Genomic DNA, 17148 nt, shown 5'->3' on the forward strand with positions numbered 1-17148 from the left:
CTTTTCGGTGGTTGCGGGCGGAGCAGGCAACGCTGTTGGGCCTCGGTAGGCGGCTGGTTTCCGTCGGAGCCGCGGGCCGAGGCTGTGGACGCCGGCTCGGCTGTTTTTTTTTTTTTTTTGGTGTTTTGTTTCATTTTGTCAGCCCGGGTTGTCAGGAGGGTGGGGGGCTTGCGAAGCCGAGGGCGAGGCTCTCGCTCCCGGCGGCGACCCGGGTTGAGGGACGTGCGGGTGGGCGGGACGGCCCTGGGGTCAGGTCGGCAGCCACCGCCTCCCGCCACGACTGTGAGGAAGGCCTGAGCAGGTTTGCCCCCCGAATTTCCTCTCGTTGAGTAGCGTGCTTTCGGCAGTGCTAACACAGGTGACTTTCCCTAATCCGAAAATCCAAACTCCCCTGACATCTGAACTTTTCGAAGCCCAACGTAACATCACAAGGGGAAATTACACTTATTCAAACTTAAAGTTTTTTTTTTTTTTAATCATTCAGCCCTGTACAGAATTATTTAAAATATATAAATGAACCTTCCGGTTATGTGGCTAAGGTATATACTAAATATTGTGAGTCTTGTGTTTAGAATGAAGTCCCCTACCTAATATCTGTGTTAATATCTGGAAATCAGACACGCTTCTGACTCCAAGCATTTGGGATAGGGATATTTGTCAGGTGTGATTAGGTAGCTGGTTCCAGGCCTTGGACTATGACCAAAGGAAAGGAATATTAATTCACAATCTCTTATCTGACATTTCTAAGTTCTGGGTACTCTTTAATGCTTCAGTGATTTCACAAACTTGTCAGCTAAATAATGTTTCACGCTGCAGTTTTTTTTGTTTGTTTTTTGTTTCAGATGAAAACCTCATAGCTTAAGAGATAGACTCCAAGTCACCGCCGAAAGAACAGATCATGCATCCACTTATCGGGCCAGGGAAATGATTTAGTGGGACACGGCTTAGCCAGTAAAAGCTTTTGAGTTTGGGAACCTGAGGTCCAGGATCTTTGAGAATCCATGTGAAAAGAGAAAACCCAGTTCCTGCAAGTTGCCCTCAGACCTAGACCTGGACCCTTCCCAGTAAATACAATTAATTAAAAAAGTTAAAACTTTTATGTCTAGGCTCTGGCTTTAGATCCTGTCCTCTAAGTTCCTATGTTACTTTCCCACTAATACATTAGAGTTATGTAAAGGTCAAACATGATGTCTGGTATATAGTAGGCACTCCAGTCTTTAATCATATATTAGTGGGTACCATGGTTTAGGTACTGAAGAATATCTAAATGTAATAAAAAAAAATAGTTCTTGCAGAAGCCAACTGTCCAGTTTGAACAAGTAGCTTGCTTAATCAGAAAATTAAAAAAAAGTTAAGAAGATTGAAATGCAACTCTGATGCCTACTCATTTACCATAATTTATAGGTTTTCCCAAAACGAGACTTGTTGAAATAACTTGGTATTTTGTCTTTTTTTTTTTCTAGAACTGAGGACTGAACCCAGGGTCTGGCGCTTGCTAGGGAAGTGCTCTGCCACCGAGCTAAATCCCCAACCCCATGAAATAACTTGGAAGTGGTAGACCATTGAGCAGTGGTGACAGTTTTTGGTTGTCTGTGTCTGTGTCAGGACACGACTAAGTGGAAAAGAGGTAAAACTTGGGAGATGAATATTGATTAGAAAGATGGCGGTCGGTGGAAGAGATAATTTTGAGAAGGTGATGAGAGTTGGTGACTTTAGTTTTCATATTTTCCAGGTCACCTCCTGTTAAGTTTCTTATTTCTGGTGTCGTATAATGGAGATTAAAATAGGGTTAAAACAGATGAAAGCAGGGCTGCTTGCCCCAGAACTGTTGTTCTAGTTTTGATACTAGGTTAGGTTTGAGTTATAGTTTTACTAGATGTTAAGTTTTCTATTATAAACAAAGATTTATGTATGCCTACCTATAATGTGGTAAATCCTTTCCACATCATTGTGGGACATAAAAAGCTATATTAAGCCAGGTTGTGGTGGTGGCCCTTGGGAGCAGAGACAGGCAAGTCTCTGAGTTCAAGGCCAGCCTGGTCTACAGAGTTGAGTTCCAGGACAACCAGGGCTACACAGAGAAACCCTGTCTCACCCCCCACAAAGCTATATTAAATATAGCTCACATACATAAAAAGTATTGGTCATTAAGCTATACTTCCAGATAAATTGGAAGTAAATTTAAAATGTAGCTGATCTTTTTACTTTATCATAAGACATCTTAGGAAACCGAAAGGTTTTCTTAAGATTTTTTTCTTGCTAGTGTGTAGGCAGATTTTACATTACAAAAATAGTTTTTACATTATTTAGTGGTGAGTGGGGGCACATTTGTGCCAAACTGTGCATGTGGATGTCAGGGGACTATTTTCAGAAACCATGTAAGTCTTGAGAATTTAGGTTGACATGCTTGAAAGCAGGTGCCTTCTTGTACTAAGCTATCTCTCAGCCCAATTGTATATTTTCCTAAGATTCTTGTATAAAACTGTGAAGGGTTTATGAGAATATCTTGAGGAAAACCTGGCATAAAACTCCTTTACTAGTAGACTGTTTGGCTTGTTCTTGCAGTTCATCTTTCGTAAGATTTAATTTTTTTCTTAAGACAATTTCTCTGTTGCTCTGGCTGTCCTAGAACTTACTCTGTAGACCAGGCTGGCCTCGAACTCATTGAGATCTCCCTGCCTCTGCCTCCTGAGTTCTGTGATTAAAGCGTGTATCACCACCACTCAGCATAAATATTAAATTTTAACACTGTGAAAAATGGGAAAGTTTGGAAGATTTGTGGCATCATGTTTCAAGTGTTTATGCAGGATAAATCATTAAAAATATTAAATATGTCATCATTCATATTTATGTTTCATGCAGCTCAGTCTGCACTGATAGTAGTATTCTACATCAAGTAGTATTCAGTACATGGTAAAGTACACAGTATCTAATGTGGAACTTTGGACCTGACTTCTCACATTTTCATAATCAGCTGAGTTCTCGCTAGTAAGTTTTTTTATTCTTTTAGTCTCAGTTTCTACATTTGGACAGCAGGGATAACAGTTACCACATTATTTTCACGATCAACAGATTTGATTCTCACATGGTTCCTTCAGATAAAATCTGAAGACCCAGAAATTGTAAATGACTTGCTTAGTATTTTTCTTAGAAAGCATGCTTAAGATTTAAAGCTTCATCAGGGCATCTTCATAGCTATATATATCATTAAACTGTGTTCTGATTTAGTTCCCTCAGTGCTGCCTCCTGCTCTCTACCCTTTCCCCTGGTTCCCTTCCTTCTTAGTAGATCCTTTCTGCTTTCCTATTACATGTTCTATTAGCCCATTTCCCACCTCCCTAAAGATTACCTCCTTTCATGATCATCTTCTATTCCATGTTCTACAAACATATATGTAAATACATGCATATCACATACACACACACAATTTCTAAATCTAAATTCTGCAGGAGGAAAAATGAGGTATTTGTCTTTCTGAGTCTGGCTTATTTTCTGTAGCGTATGACTTAGTTGATTTCAATTTTCTGTAAAGGTTGGATTTTATTTTTTTTTATGGCTGCATAGATCTCCATTGTGTATTTATACATCCATTCATATGTTGATAGATGTCTAGGCCGTCGCAAGTAGGGATTAAAGGCATGCATCACCACTGCCTGACTTTGGCTTTAAACTTTGTAACTGAGGGTGGTGAATCCACTGCCCAAATGTTAGGAGTCTAGGCATGCATAGTTATACCCTGTATATGTGTACTGGTGATTAATCATAAGGATTTGGGCATGTTAGTAAGCACTTTACCACCTGAGTCACATTTCCCAACCCCTTTCTTTCATTACCTTTCTGCTAAAACCCATGAGTAGTTTCTTTATTTCTTTTTCTTCTTCCTTTTTTTTTCAAGACAGGGTTTCTCTGTAGCTTTGGAGCCTGTCCTGGAACTCACTTAGTAGACCAGGCTGGCCTTGAACTCACAGAGATCTGCCTGTCTCTGCCTCTTGAGTGCTGGGATTAAAGGTGTGTGCCACCACCGCCTGTTGAATATTTTCTTTGTAGAAAAAAAATATTTTATAAATAAGACACTTTAACATCTAAGAAGTCATTGTTAGGTTGTCCTTAATCTTGAAAACTCTTATCAGTGTATCTTTGTGTCATGAGTACTTGAAATTTATGATTAACTAAATATTTCTTTTACAAATACATCTTTATAAATGAAACGTAAATAAATACTATTTTTCGAGACAGGGTTTCTCTGTAGCTTTGGAGCCTGTCCTGGAACTTGTAGACCAGGCTGGTTTTGAACCCACAGAGATCCGCCTGCCTCTGCCTCCCAAGTGCTGGGATTAAGGCGTGCGCCACCACTGCCAGGCCTAGTGTACCTTTTCTTTTAAAATATTTATTTATTTATTTACATTTATTTATTTATTTATTTATTTATTTATTTATTTATTTATTTATTTATTATGTATACAATATTTTGTCTGTGTGTATGCCTGCAGGCCAGAAGAGGGCACCAGACCTCATTACAGATGGTTGTGAGCCACCATGTGGTTGCTGGGAATTGAACTCAGGACGTTTGGAAGAGCAGGCAATGCTCTTAACCACTGAGCCATCTCTCCAGCCCCTAGTGTACTTTTCTTAACAGGTTTTTTATTCTTGTTTTTTTTTTTTTCTTGATTCTGATTTGTCTTCAATTTTGTCTTGTGTTACAGAATTTCTGACATGGAGAGTTCCAGTTCTAGGTCTGTGAAACTGGACAGTTGGCAGAAGAATTACTTTGTAGTTACATCTGGCACATGTACACCAGGACAGAAGGCAGATGCATACCGTGCACAGATACTACACATTCAGTATGCATGGGCCAACGCTGAGATCTCTCAGGTCTGTGCTACCAAACTGTTTAAAAGGTATACAGAAAAATATTCTGCAATTATTGATTCTGACAATGTTGAAACTGGCTTGAATAACTATGCAGAAAGCATTTTAGCTTTGGCAGGATCTAAACAGGCTGACAGTAACAAGTGGCAGTCTGGATTGTCAGTAAATAATATTTTTAAAATGAGTAAGGTACAGGAGATGATGCAAGCTGGAAAGAAGTGGAAGGATTCTCTGCTGGAACCTGCTGATGCATCATCAGTAGTCATCGGTAAAGAGCCCACTGTCTCTGAACCTTCTAAATTTAGTGTTTGTGGAGGTTCTGGAGAGGGCGACTTTCTATCCAATGACACAGATAGGACTCAAGCCATCCCAGGCAGCAGTCTGAGACATTCGCGGTTTCAGAGTGCTCTGCTGCCTTTGGCAACTAATACCACTAAGGCTTGTCCCACCTTCTCAACACCTTTAGGTGAGTCAGCCACTGCAACATTTCACACTACACCATTATTTGGAAATACCAGAAATGAAAATCACAGCTCTCCTAAAACCAACACAGGACCAAATATGTCTGTATCCAATCTGTCTTGTTTTCCTTCTGGCTGTGAGACTCCACAAAAAAGGGAGGTTTTATCTGACTCTGGCACCATTGACAAGCTTTCTAACCCAATACCGAAAAAGATTTCTAGTAAAACAGAAGATGGTGACCAAAGGGACGACAATAGCCTGCCTTCCTTTAAAACTGCAAAAGAACAGTTATGGGCAGATCAAAAAAAAAAGTGCTACAAATCTCAGCATATATCAAAATCTTCATATGGTGGTATGAAAAGGTCTTTGGGAGCAGGGAAATCAAGAGGAATATTTGGAAAGTTTGTTCCTCCAGTGTCTAAGCAAGATGGAGATGAGCAGAATGAAAGAGTGAAGTGTAAGCCTACTAGGGCAGAGTCTGCAGTACAACCCACTGATGACCGTCTGAAGAATGTGGAGCCAAAGATGATTGAGCTTATTATGAATGAAATTATGGACCATGGGCCTCCAGTACATTGGGAAGATATTGCTGGAGTAGAATTTGCAAAAGCCACAATAAAGGAAATTGTTGTGTGGCCCATGATGAGGCCAGATATCTTTACTGGATTACGAGGGCCCCCTAAAGGAATTCTTCTCTTTGGCCCTCCAGGGACTGGTAAAACTCTGATTGGCAAGTGCATTGCTAGTCAGTCTGGAGCGACATTCTTCAGCATCTCTGCTTCATCTTTGACTTCTAAGTGGGTAGGTGAGGGGGAGAAAATGGTCCGTGCATTGTTTGCTGTTGCAAGGTGTCAGCAGCCAGCTGTGATATTTATTGATGAAATTGATTCTCTGTTGTCTCAAAGAGGAGATGGTGAGCATGAATCTTCTAGAAGGATAAAAACAGAATTTTTAGTTCAGTTAGATGGAGCAACCACATGTTCTGAAGACCGTATTCTTGTGGTGGGAGCCACAAATCGGCCCCAAGAGATTGATGAGGCTGCCCGGAGAAGATTGGTGAAAAGACTTTATATTCCCCTCCCAGAACCTTCAGCCAGGAAACAGATAGTAGTTAATCTCATGTCCAAGGAGCAATGTTGCCTTAGTGATGAAGAAATTGAACTGGTGGTGCAGCAGTCTGATGGGTTTTCTGGAGCAGATATGACACAGCTTTGCAGAGAGGCTTCTCTTGGTCCTATTCGCAGTTTGTGCACTGCTGACATTGCTACCATAAGCCCAGATCAAGTCCGAGCAATAGCTTATATTGATTTTGAAAGTGCTTTTAGAACTGTGCGACCTAGTGTGTCTCCAAAAGACTTAGAGCTTTATGAGAACTGGAATGAAACATTTGGTTGTGGAAAGTGAACACAGCAATTGAAACGAGAAGCTGGCATCTAATAGTAACAGTCCTTTTACCTTTAGCATAGGAAGCTTGGGGTGTGCTACTTCATTGTTGTGGAGTATAGCCTGAATGCTATGCCTCAGATTAGAATGATAACATTTTAACTCCCAATTGTTATATCTTATATTAGTATCTTGTATTTGCCTTCCATTTGTTATGTGGTGTGTAAGCTCATTTCATTTAAATAGAATGACCGTTTATTTCTAAGTGAGTTCACATTAGAACTTTAGTTTGGTAATAATAAACTGCTAGTGTGGTCTGGCTTAGATACAACTAATTAAGATCTTAGCAAAGGCACCAGAAACTAAGCCACATTAACCTGTGCTGGTTTGTAACCTGTTTTGTCGGTTTTTTTTTTTCTATCAAAATCAACTGATAAAAACATGTTTAGAAATAGCAAGATGTAATCTGGTATCAGCGATGTATCACCTATTGCTCCAAACAGGAGACTGTGTTTTTTTTCTAGGGGTCTGGAATGTTCTCCCTTAATATTTTATCTGATACCATTTTAAAGCCTATTATTTCACCCTCTTTCAAAACTAATAGATGTTTTAAAATTGTTATCATTTTGTTTTGTAAAACATGTTCGTTGTAGAAACTTCAGAAGACAGAAGCAAAAAGAATAAAAATAGTTGTTTGCTTATTACTACTTTGAGGGGGACAACTCATTTTGTTTTATACAGTACTGTGATTTTACTATGTATTTCCTTTTGTAGCCTTGTTTCGTTTTGTTTTCTTTTCCCCTCTAACTGGTATGCAGCCATGTTGGCATGAAGCAATCTCCCTGCCTCATTCTTCTAACTGCAGTGATCACAGATCTGTCCACCGTGCCCAGTTAGCCAGTTCCTTTTTCTAAAAGTATGTCATCATTTTGCATGTCATCATACATATCTACAGTAATTTTCTGTTTGGGAGCCTATGTTATAGATGGGCTTTAATTAACACAAGAGTTGATATTTTTGTCTTGTGACATGGCATCTTAAAATGGAATTTGAAACACTTTTAGTGAGTGAGTTTAGAAAGTTTGTACTTCATGGTGACTCACAACAATCTGTAACTCCAGTTCCTGACTTCAGCTGGCAGCATGCACACACATGGTGAATATGCACACATGCAGGCAAAGAAATTCAATAATTTTATTTATACATAAAATCTAAATTTTTTTTAAAAAGTTTGTATTCTTTGATAGAGTATATATCATCCCTTTTCATTTACCTTTTATTTATACATTGTACTCTTTGATAGAGTATATATCATCCTTTTTCATTTACCTTTTATTTATACATTGCTGCTTTAAAAACTTGATTTTAGTTTCCCCTGTGAAATGTATAATTGTCTCATTAGAACTTAAGTTACTGTTTTCAATTTTTATTTTCCTTTTCTTTTGGTTTTTCGAGACAGTGTTTCACTGTGTAACCCTGGCTGTCCTGGAACTAGCTCTATATACCTGGCTGGCCTTGAACTCAGATCTAGCTGCCTCTGCCTCCTAAATGTTGGGATTAAAGACATGCACCACCACTACCCGGCATTTTTATTTTCTAACGTCTTAAAATGTCTCCTAACATCCAATACTTTATCCTTGTAGGATTTGAGTATGAAGTGTCCCTCACAGGCTCGTATGTTCAGTCACTGGCTCCTAGATAGTGGTGCTGTTCTGAAAGGTTCTAGAAACTTTTAAGAGGTAAGGCCTCTACTTCATTTTAAAGGCTCACTCAGGTTTGATCCCCAGCACCCACACGACAGCTAATAACCATCTGTAATTCCAGTATCAGGATTCCTGGCCTCTGAGGATACGAGAGCTTAGGCAGGCAAGTGGTGCACAGACATACATGAAAGCAAAACACCCATACCCATACCCCCCCCCCCCCCAACCAGTGGTATTTATAATGAAGCAAAGCGGTTTCCTTTTGGTCCATTTATATCATGGCAGACTTTCTGAGGAAGAGTTAGACATAGGTAAACAAAGAAAGTGAGGTGGTCATTGCTTGTTCCCAGAGGACATTGCAAGGAAAAAGTGGTGGGAAGATGGGTTGGCAGTGGGGATCAAAACAGAACCAGGAGGGGAAAGGGAAGGATCCAAGGGTTCTATAAAACATCCAACAAAGCTGGGCATGGTGGTACATGGTTGTAATCCGAGAGGCAGCAGGCAGGCAGATATCAAAGAAATAAAATGAAGCTGGGCAGTGGTGGCACACGCCTTTAATCCCAGCACTTGGGAGGCAGAGGCAGTCAGATCTTTGTGAGTTCGAGACCAGCCTGGTCTAAAAGAGCTAGTTCCTGGACAGACTCCAAAGCTACAGAAAAACGATGTCTCAAAAAATTAAAAAAATTAAAAAGAAATAAACGAATAAACAAAAAACCCCAAACCAAAACTAAACAAACAAAAAGCACTCAACCCAAAATCAGTTTACTGAACTTGAACTTGCAGTCTTACTGCAAAACTTTGGCCTTCTCCAGTGTTCAGTCTCCTGTCTTTACCAGACATTTGTTTATCCAGTTGTTTGTCCAGCTAAGAAAATGAGCTTGGGGAATCTGTATCACTGTACCCTGTTACTTTTAACCAGGAAATTATTTGTAGACCTTTGAAGTGCAAGTTTGGATTTTGCTCTGTAGAACTGAGCTTCATGGAAACAGGCTGACTTCTGCTGAGCAGCCTCACGCCAGTCATCCTGCTATTTCTACAGAGTTGGGCACTGGCATTTAAAACTCAGCCACCATCACTGAACACTGTGCTGCAGCCTGGGTGCATTTTATCCTAATCTAAAATCATGTGGCAGCAACAGTGGTGGTGCAGACCTTGAATCCCAGCTCTAGGGAAGCAGTATTTGGGTTTACACACACAGTGCAGTTATTGTTCACAGTGGTAATGTGCTCCATTTAAAAAGGAAATCACACAAGGTTATTTTTAAACTATTGGGCATGAATAATTTTTAAAATTAGAGCATTGCGTGTTGATACCTAAGGGAGAAGTGGGGGTTGAAGTGAGAGACCCTACTGGAAATTACTCTTAGGAAACATTTCACATTACTTATAGAAAATAGGGCTGGAAAAAGGTTGACCGAACTGAAGATGAATCTTTTTAAAAATCAGGTTTAAAGTCTCCATGTTTTGCACATATATAATATTGTATTTCAAAGTAAACCTCAGAATCAGAATCCATAGCTGAGAATCATTCATCCAGCTCCAAACTGAGCAAAACAATCAAACCGGCTTTAAAAAGTAAATGTGAGGCAAAGATGGATTTCATCTGCATTTTAAGAAATTGAATGTTCAGAAACCTATTTTACAAAGGAATATTTGAGCAAGCAACATATATGCATAACATTACATCTGTGACTACAGAAGTGGATAAATTCTATTTCATCCAAGTTTGGGTACAGATTTCTTTGAACTCTCACGCCTGCGAGAAATGTCTTGGCTGTATACAAGCTTCTGACCCAGAGCAACAACACAACCCCCAATGCATGATAAGCACCTGTGGACATAATTTCACAGAATATCAAAAATTGCTGTAAAAACGAGGGCATTATTACAATTTAAGGGAAGTGATGCAGATAAATCTATTTTAATGGATAAGTTTATTTGATGCAAAATAAGTATGTCAGTGCTTCATTATTCCTCTCAACTTGCCCAAATTAGAGTGGAAAAATGCACACTATCTACCCCAGCGCTGTATACAAAGAAATGAAAAACTGTTTTCCTAGCCAAGCTAGTACCTTGGAAAAACTTAATCCTAGTGTATAATTGATTTCAAAGGCTCTGTTGTACTCCTTCAGTTGCACCACATAATCTCCTCTGCACCATTCTTGTCCGGCGTTGCCTAGGTGATCAGTGCTCACCACTGGATGGAGTTCACAGTTCTCTTTTGAATGAATGAATCCCTTCATAGTAGAGTCAGTAATTTCATTTAAAAAATACATTAGACTAAACTGATATTGTTGCCCAGTCAAAAGAGCAATGGTGATGAGCCCAACCCAGATTCCCTTACAAGGCCGTGGTACTTGCCAACTTGATGATTTGTAGTTTATTGAGCAGTAAATATTAAGACATATGTGTACTTACTGCAACATGTACAGCAGAGAGATTAAAAGGCAGAGTTAAAGTCTATTGCTCAAGGACCTGCTGAAACTCCTCTGCAAGTCTGGGGATCTCTGATATGCTTCCTTTATGGAATGCTGTCCTGTAATGTGTGCAGTTTATGAGGCTATAGAGAAAACACCACTTGACAAAGCCAACAAGGGGGTGGAGTGCTGGCTCGGTGGTAAGTATGCTTGCTACTCTGGGAGGATCAGAGTTTGGTTCCTAGCACCTATATTGGGTGGTCTCTGGATACTTGCAGTTGTGTGGCATAATTTCTTACAGATACATCCGTATAAATTTTGAAAAATTAAAGTATAAATCCTGTAACATTTTATTAAATAGGTAAGTAAAAAAGAAAAAAAAAAAACCAAACCAAACATGTTTTCTAGAAAATGGGTCAATGATACCAGTTTAAGATAAATGAGGCCCTCTAGAATTGGTTATCAGCTTCCAAGTAGCAAAAAGAAATGTAATAATTGACAAACCTGAACTTTTAACTGCCTTCGCATGGATTCTTAGCATTAGGGTTTGGGTGCTGGGGATAGAACGTGGGACCTGACATAGGCTGGCTAGTGCTACTCCACAGAGCTACACCCCCAGGCCAACCTTTAGTATTTATAAATGTTTATTGTGGATCCTAATGTACAAGTAGGGCTAGAAGTTCAGGTGTTAAACATATACAGGCCTCTGATTTGAAGACCCCCAAAGAAATGAATGCCTCTGAAAGTGTTCTCTATGCACAATTCTAAATTCAAGAACTCTTGGAACTGGAAATATTTGTTAAGGAGCTTAGACACCTGTGTGTGTGTGTGTGTGTGTATACGTATATATGTGTATGAATGTGTATGTGTGTATATGTGTGCATGTGTATGTACTCATGTGTATATATGTGTGTGTGTATATAGTTGTGTATATATGTGCACATGTATTCATGTGTGTATGTATGCCTGTGTGTATATACATGTATGTGGGCATATATCTGCATCTGTTTGGATATGTGTGTATGATGTGTACTTGTCTCACTTTCACCATTTGATCTAGTTTTTTAGTCTTGATATTGAAGTTTAAAATTTGTGATATTTTCTTTTTTTAAAAAAGTTTTTATTATTGTACTTACTTCATTGTATGTGTGTGTGCGCGTGGGCGTACATGTGCCATGACGTGTGTGGTGATGAAAGGATGACTTGTAAGAATCAGTTTGTCAACTTTGTGGGTCCTAGGGATGGATCACACTTGGTGGCAAATGCTTTTACCTGCTAAGCCAGTTTTCTGGCCCAATATTTATATAGATGGAAGAATGAGTTGTATTTGCTCGCCCAGCCAATTTTCTTTTGTAGTTTCTTTCTTGGGACGGTATTTAAAACAAGTTCCCCGTGCTGATAAAGAGAGAAACATATTAAGGACTGGGGAGGGGGCATGCCGGAGGGGAATATAGAGGAGTAGGCCTGGGCCTCTCTGGACTGGAGAGAGGAAAAGGGGAGATAGGGTAAGGAGAAAAGGAAGAGGGGAGGCTTCATAGCTGTGCACTGTTAGCCTCTGAATAGCTCCCAGGACATTGTGGTTTCTTAGTTTTCTTGTGCAGTAATAGAATACACATATAGTAATTCATATGGAAAATAAATTTATTTCTCTTATTTTTGAAGGGGAAATCCAAGATGAAAGTGTCACATCTGGTGAGAGCTTTCTAGCTGCTCGGCAGCACGGTAGAAGGCCAGACAGGGCTGGACACCCCTGGGGAGTAGATGACAGCATGAGGACCATAGGGCTGGGACATCCGTGTCCTGCTCCTGGGCAATGGAATGAACTCTTGAGAATTTGTGAGCACGGAACACACATGGCCTTTTAGTGGGTGTACTTCCCAATGCACCACCACGGCCACTAAAGTCCATTACGAGTTCTTCAGATCATGGCACAAAGGTATCGAGAATCACCATAGCTGCCAAGAAATCCGGTAGCATTCGGAGTAAAACTCCTAAAAATATTTGGGAGTTTCAAAATAATTTAATCCCAGCCTTCTTAGAATTTAAAACAGCTTTCTTAAGGTAAAATAGAAGTACAATAACTGCACATACACAGAGTGTACAATTTAATTACTTTTAATAGATGTATGTAGTTGAGGAAAGAAATAGTTTTACCTCAAACGAATAAAAGATACGGTTTATTCTGGAGGCAAATATGAATGACCATGGCCTGGGAACATAGAGTTAGATCCCCAAATACCACATTCTAAGGAGGTAGTAATTTCATAAGCTTTTTAAAATATTAGAACAAAGTCACACATCAAGACATTTTTTCTTTTTCTGTTTGTTTCGCTTTGTTTTTAAAATTGTTTTTTATTGAGCTATACATTTTTTCTCCACTCCCCTCTCTTCCTCCCCTCTCCACTTCTGTCCTCTCCCGTGACCCCACACCACTCCCAACTTACTCAGGAGATCTTGTCAAGACACTTTTCAATACATTAATGAGTACATCAGGTAGGGGCTTATAGCAAGGTGGGCAGAACTCTGCCATAGGCCATGAAGTGGATACTGACTGACAATATTCTTTTTTTATTTTTATTTTTACTAGCCTTGGTGTTTTGGCTGTGTGCACGTCTGTGTGAGGGTGTTGGATTCTCTGGAATTGGAGTTACAGACAGGCAGCTGTGAGCTGCCATGTGGGTGCTGGGAATTGAACCCCAGTCCTCTAGAAGAGCAGTCAGTGCTCTTAACCACTGAACCATCTCTCCAGCCCCCTGACAATATTCTTAACCCTTTGAACACTGAAAAACTATGGTTTTGTTAATACATTCTAATTTTTTAAAAAGTCTGTCAGGATGTTAGGTCCAACACAGATGGGAGCAGGGAATAGCTATTTAGTAGGCTAAAGATCACCTAGAAAAAATTGTCCCTAGCCTCTTCAAACAGCAACAGTCCGACTTCTTCACACCATTATACCATTTATGCTTTTTAAAAAATAATCATTTATTATGCATACAGTGTTCTGCCTGTATATCTGCCTGCAGGCCAGAAGAGGGCACCAGATTTCATTATGGGTGTTTGTGAACTACCATATGGTTACTGGGAATTGAACTCAGGACCTCTGGAAGAGCAGCCACTGCTCTTAACCGCTGAGCCATCTCTCTAGCCCCCCACCATGTATGTTTCAACCAGTCAATTAGGCTTTGCAGACACAGGTTTTTTTTTGAATGCTCATTTACACACATAATAGTCAGATTTTGTGTCACTGTGACCAGATACCTGAGCAGGAAAGATTTATTTTGATAAATAGTTTCAGAAGTCATGGCAGTGAGGACGTGGTGGGAAAGAGCAGTTCGTCTCATGGAGGCGAGCAAGCAGAGAGAGAGAGAGAATGCCTGAAAAGCAGTGGACTTAATCCTCTCCTTCATTTCATTCTGGCCGAGCCCCTCCATGCACCACTCAGGGAAGATTGACTCCTCTGTGTCTACCCCTGGCATGCCCTGTGTATACCCTGGCACGTCCTCACAGGTGCACTGAGACGAGGTGGATCTCTGTGAGTTCGAGACCAACCTGGTCTACACAGGGACACCCTGTCTCAAAAGGCCAAAAACAGACAAAAACTCAAGCCAAAAAAGTCCCCAAATATTAGCTTGCATTTGCTAAAATTTGGTGTGGGAGGTCCTTCTGTCTCTGTGTTGCTTTTCTTGGTTAATGAATAAAGAAACTGCCTTGGCCTGTTGATAGGGTAGGCAGGGAAGACGGAACTGAATGCTGGGTGGAAGTAGGGTGGAGTCAGAGACGCCATGGATCCACCACCAGAGATACATGGTGGAACTTTGCTGGTAGGCCACGATCAATAGAAATGGGTTAAATTAAGATGTAAGAGTTAGCCAACAAGAAGTTAGAGCTAATGGGCCAAGCAGTGATTTAATTAATACAATTTTTGTGTGGTTATTTCAGTTCTGAGTGGCTGGGACAAACAAGCGGCGCTCCTCTTACAAAAATTCTCATAAATAGAATCAGACACTATATTCTCTTATTTGACACATCAAGGGAATGTAATTACTATGTTGGTGCATGTAGAGTAGTTCATTTTTCTTGATGAATAGTATCCACAATATGGATAGATCACAGTTTTTTTGTTGTTTCTCTTTCTTTTTTCTTTCTTTCTTTTTAAATAAATCTATCCACATTGATGGATATTGGGATTTTCCAGCTTACACACATAACTGGTAAAAACAGAGCAGAATGACTAGTGTAAATTCAGGTGCCTATTCAAAAATGCACAAGAGCCATCGTGAGTAAATGGGGTAACATGACAAGAAAATGCTTCCAGAAGATAGCGTTGGTACCCGATACTCCAAGTGGGTGTTTGTCTTCCCCCTAACTCTCTGGGGCTCTTCACTATGAAGTTCATTTTGATAACTATATGACAGACTGAGCAGTGCTAAGAGCGTAAGGGATTTGAATGACTTCTGGAAGGAAGCGACTCTTAAGAAGGCCTTCTGTGCACCTGGCTGTGATTTCCTACAGCACTGCATCTCAGTGTCCCTAAGGCCACCCTGGAGTCAGAGGAGTCAGGCCACCCTCTAACGGCTCACCTAAGCTAAGATTTGCTTGCTTGGAATTTGAGCTCAGATCTGTTAACATCTTTTCATTTCCTGTCATTCTCCCTCATGGCATGGTCTGTGTCACTGGCCAGGGGAGCTCGCCAGTGACTGCTGTAGTAAGCAGGCAGCTTTGAGTTAAGTTCTTGCAGAAGGCCGACTGCACCTACTCTGACCAGCAGAGGTCAGTGTTGTTCATAGGTGAGAGTTGGGGGAACAAGAGGCCTCTGGGCTTCATAGTGAGGATGTCCATAGCTCTTGTGGGCTTAGCATTATCAGAGTTTATACAAGAATTGGTTTCAGAAGATACGATTGTTGAGTTCTAAAGGTCATTTCAAAATCAACCCTCAAGTAAAGGACGCAGATAAAAAACATTTACTTCGGGCGGTAACCCTGTGTCGGCCCTCTGGTGGTGGACGCTGTGCTCTCCCTACCTTTAAGATCTCTGGAAACTGGGATGGTCAGTGAAATCGACTTCCTGGTCTTGCCTGCCGTTGCCACTAGGGGGCGAGCGCCTCTCAGATTTTCGCCAGGGCTCGGCCAAGGATCTGGAAGTTCTTTACATCCTTCCCTGGAAAAAAGTTTGAGTTTTGGTACCCTTGCAAGGAATTTCAACTCGGAATTAGAAAATTTCAGTTCATTGATTTGCTAAAAAACTCAGGTTTGGGAGTTCCTTCATATCTTAGCAGTGAATTTAGATGCTTTAAAATTCTCATAAAACTTTAAAAATAATTGTATCTCTATACATTTAAACAATGCATTTTGACCATATCCATCCATTGTTACTTCCCTCCAGCTCTCCCTTAGTGGTCTTCACCCCAGCACCCTCTCAACTTCACGGACTCCTTTTTGTTCTTGTTTTATTTTGAGAGCTCCTGAGTCCACTCTGCTGCCCACATGCAAGTGGGTGGGGTCATTCTGTGGAGTGCTGCTACCTCCACAGCCATCAGCTGCTAATAGCTCCCCGCTAATATGGAACCTCGGGGGTCTCTTCCTTGCTGGAATTTTTGCTGGCTTGATCTTGGGTAGGCTTGCACAAGTAACCCCAGCTGCTGCAGTTGATGTGTTTGGCAGCCCTGGCATGTCCAGGAGCCAATATTTCCCAGCTCTCTTCACCCATCAGCTCTAACATTCTTGCTGCTCTTCTGGGATGGTCCCTGAGCCCTGGATGGAGGAGGCTGAGCCTAACAATTACTTATCTGCAGTACTCTGACAAGACATGAGAGTCGGTGTTTACCACTACTCACTGCCAAAAGAAACCAAAGTCGAGAGCAGCACAAGTCTATGGGCTCAGAATCGTGATATCCCCTTGGCTGGTCTTTCCTTTAGTGAGTGTGGAGTGGCCCTCCTTATCTGACTAGATTTGCTTTGAAGTCATTCTGTCAAACATTATATATTATTATGTATGTTTCATATATATATATATATATATATATATATATATATATATATATAGTATGTTTCTTAGTTCCATTTGCTTGGAATTCCCTTTGCCATTCCTTTACCCTAAGGTACTGTCTTTCCCTGCCCCCTAAAACAGGGTTTCTCTGAGTAGCCCTGACTGTCCTGGAACCTCTTCAAACACCTTGAACTCAGAGCTCCACCAGCCTCTACTTCCTGAGTGCTGGCATTAAAGGCATGCATTACCACACCCAGCTTGGTACTGTTTTTACTTGATGGTGAAGGTGGGTTTATTGAACCTAAGTATTCTTTCTGATATCCTTTGTAG

The 17148-nt window shown here is 40.6% G+C and overlaps 1 protein-coding gene across 1 annotated transcript; it reads left to right on the top strand.

The window, feature by feature from the left end:
- The first annotated feature begins 1531 nt into the window (after positions 1–1531).
- Positions 1532–7089, top strand: Fignl1 (fidgetin like 1). The gene is made up of 2 exons (XM_057772441.1): positions 1532–1627; positions 4704–7089. The coding sequence occupies exon 2, from the start codon at positions 4714–4716 to the stop codon at positions 6733–6735; it is 2022 nt and encodes a 673-aa protein (XP_057628424.1). The 5' UTR covers positions 1532–1627; positions 4704–4713; the 3' UTR covers positions 6736–7089.
- Positions 7090–17148: the final 10059 nt, after the last annotated feature.

This window comes from Chionomys nivalis, chromosome 6, assembly GCF_950005125.1.
Source record: "Chionomys nivalis chromosome 6, mChiNiv1.1, whole genome shotgun sequence".
NCBI classification, from domain to species: Eukaryota; Metazoa; Chordata; class Mammalia; order Rodentia; family Cricetidae; genus Chionomys; species Chionomys nivalis.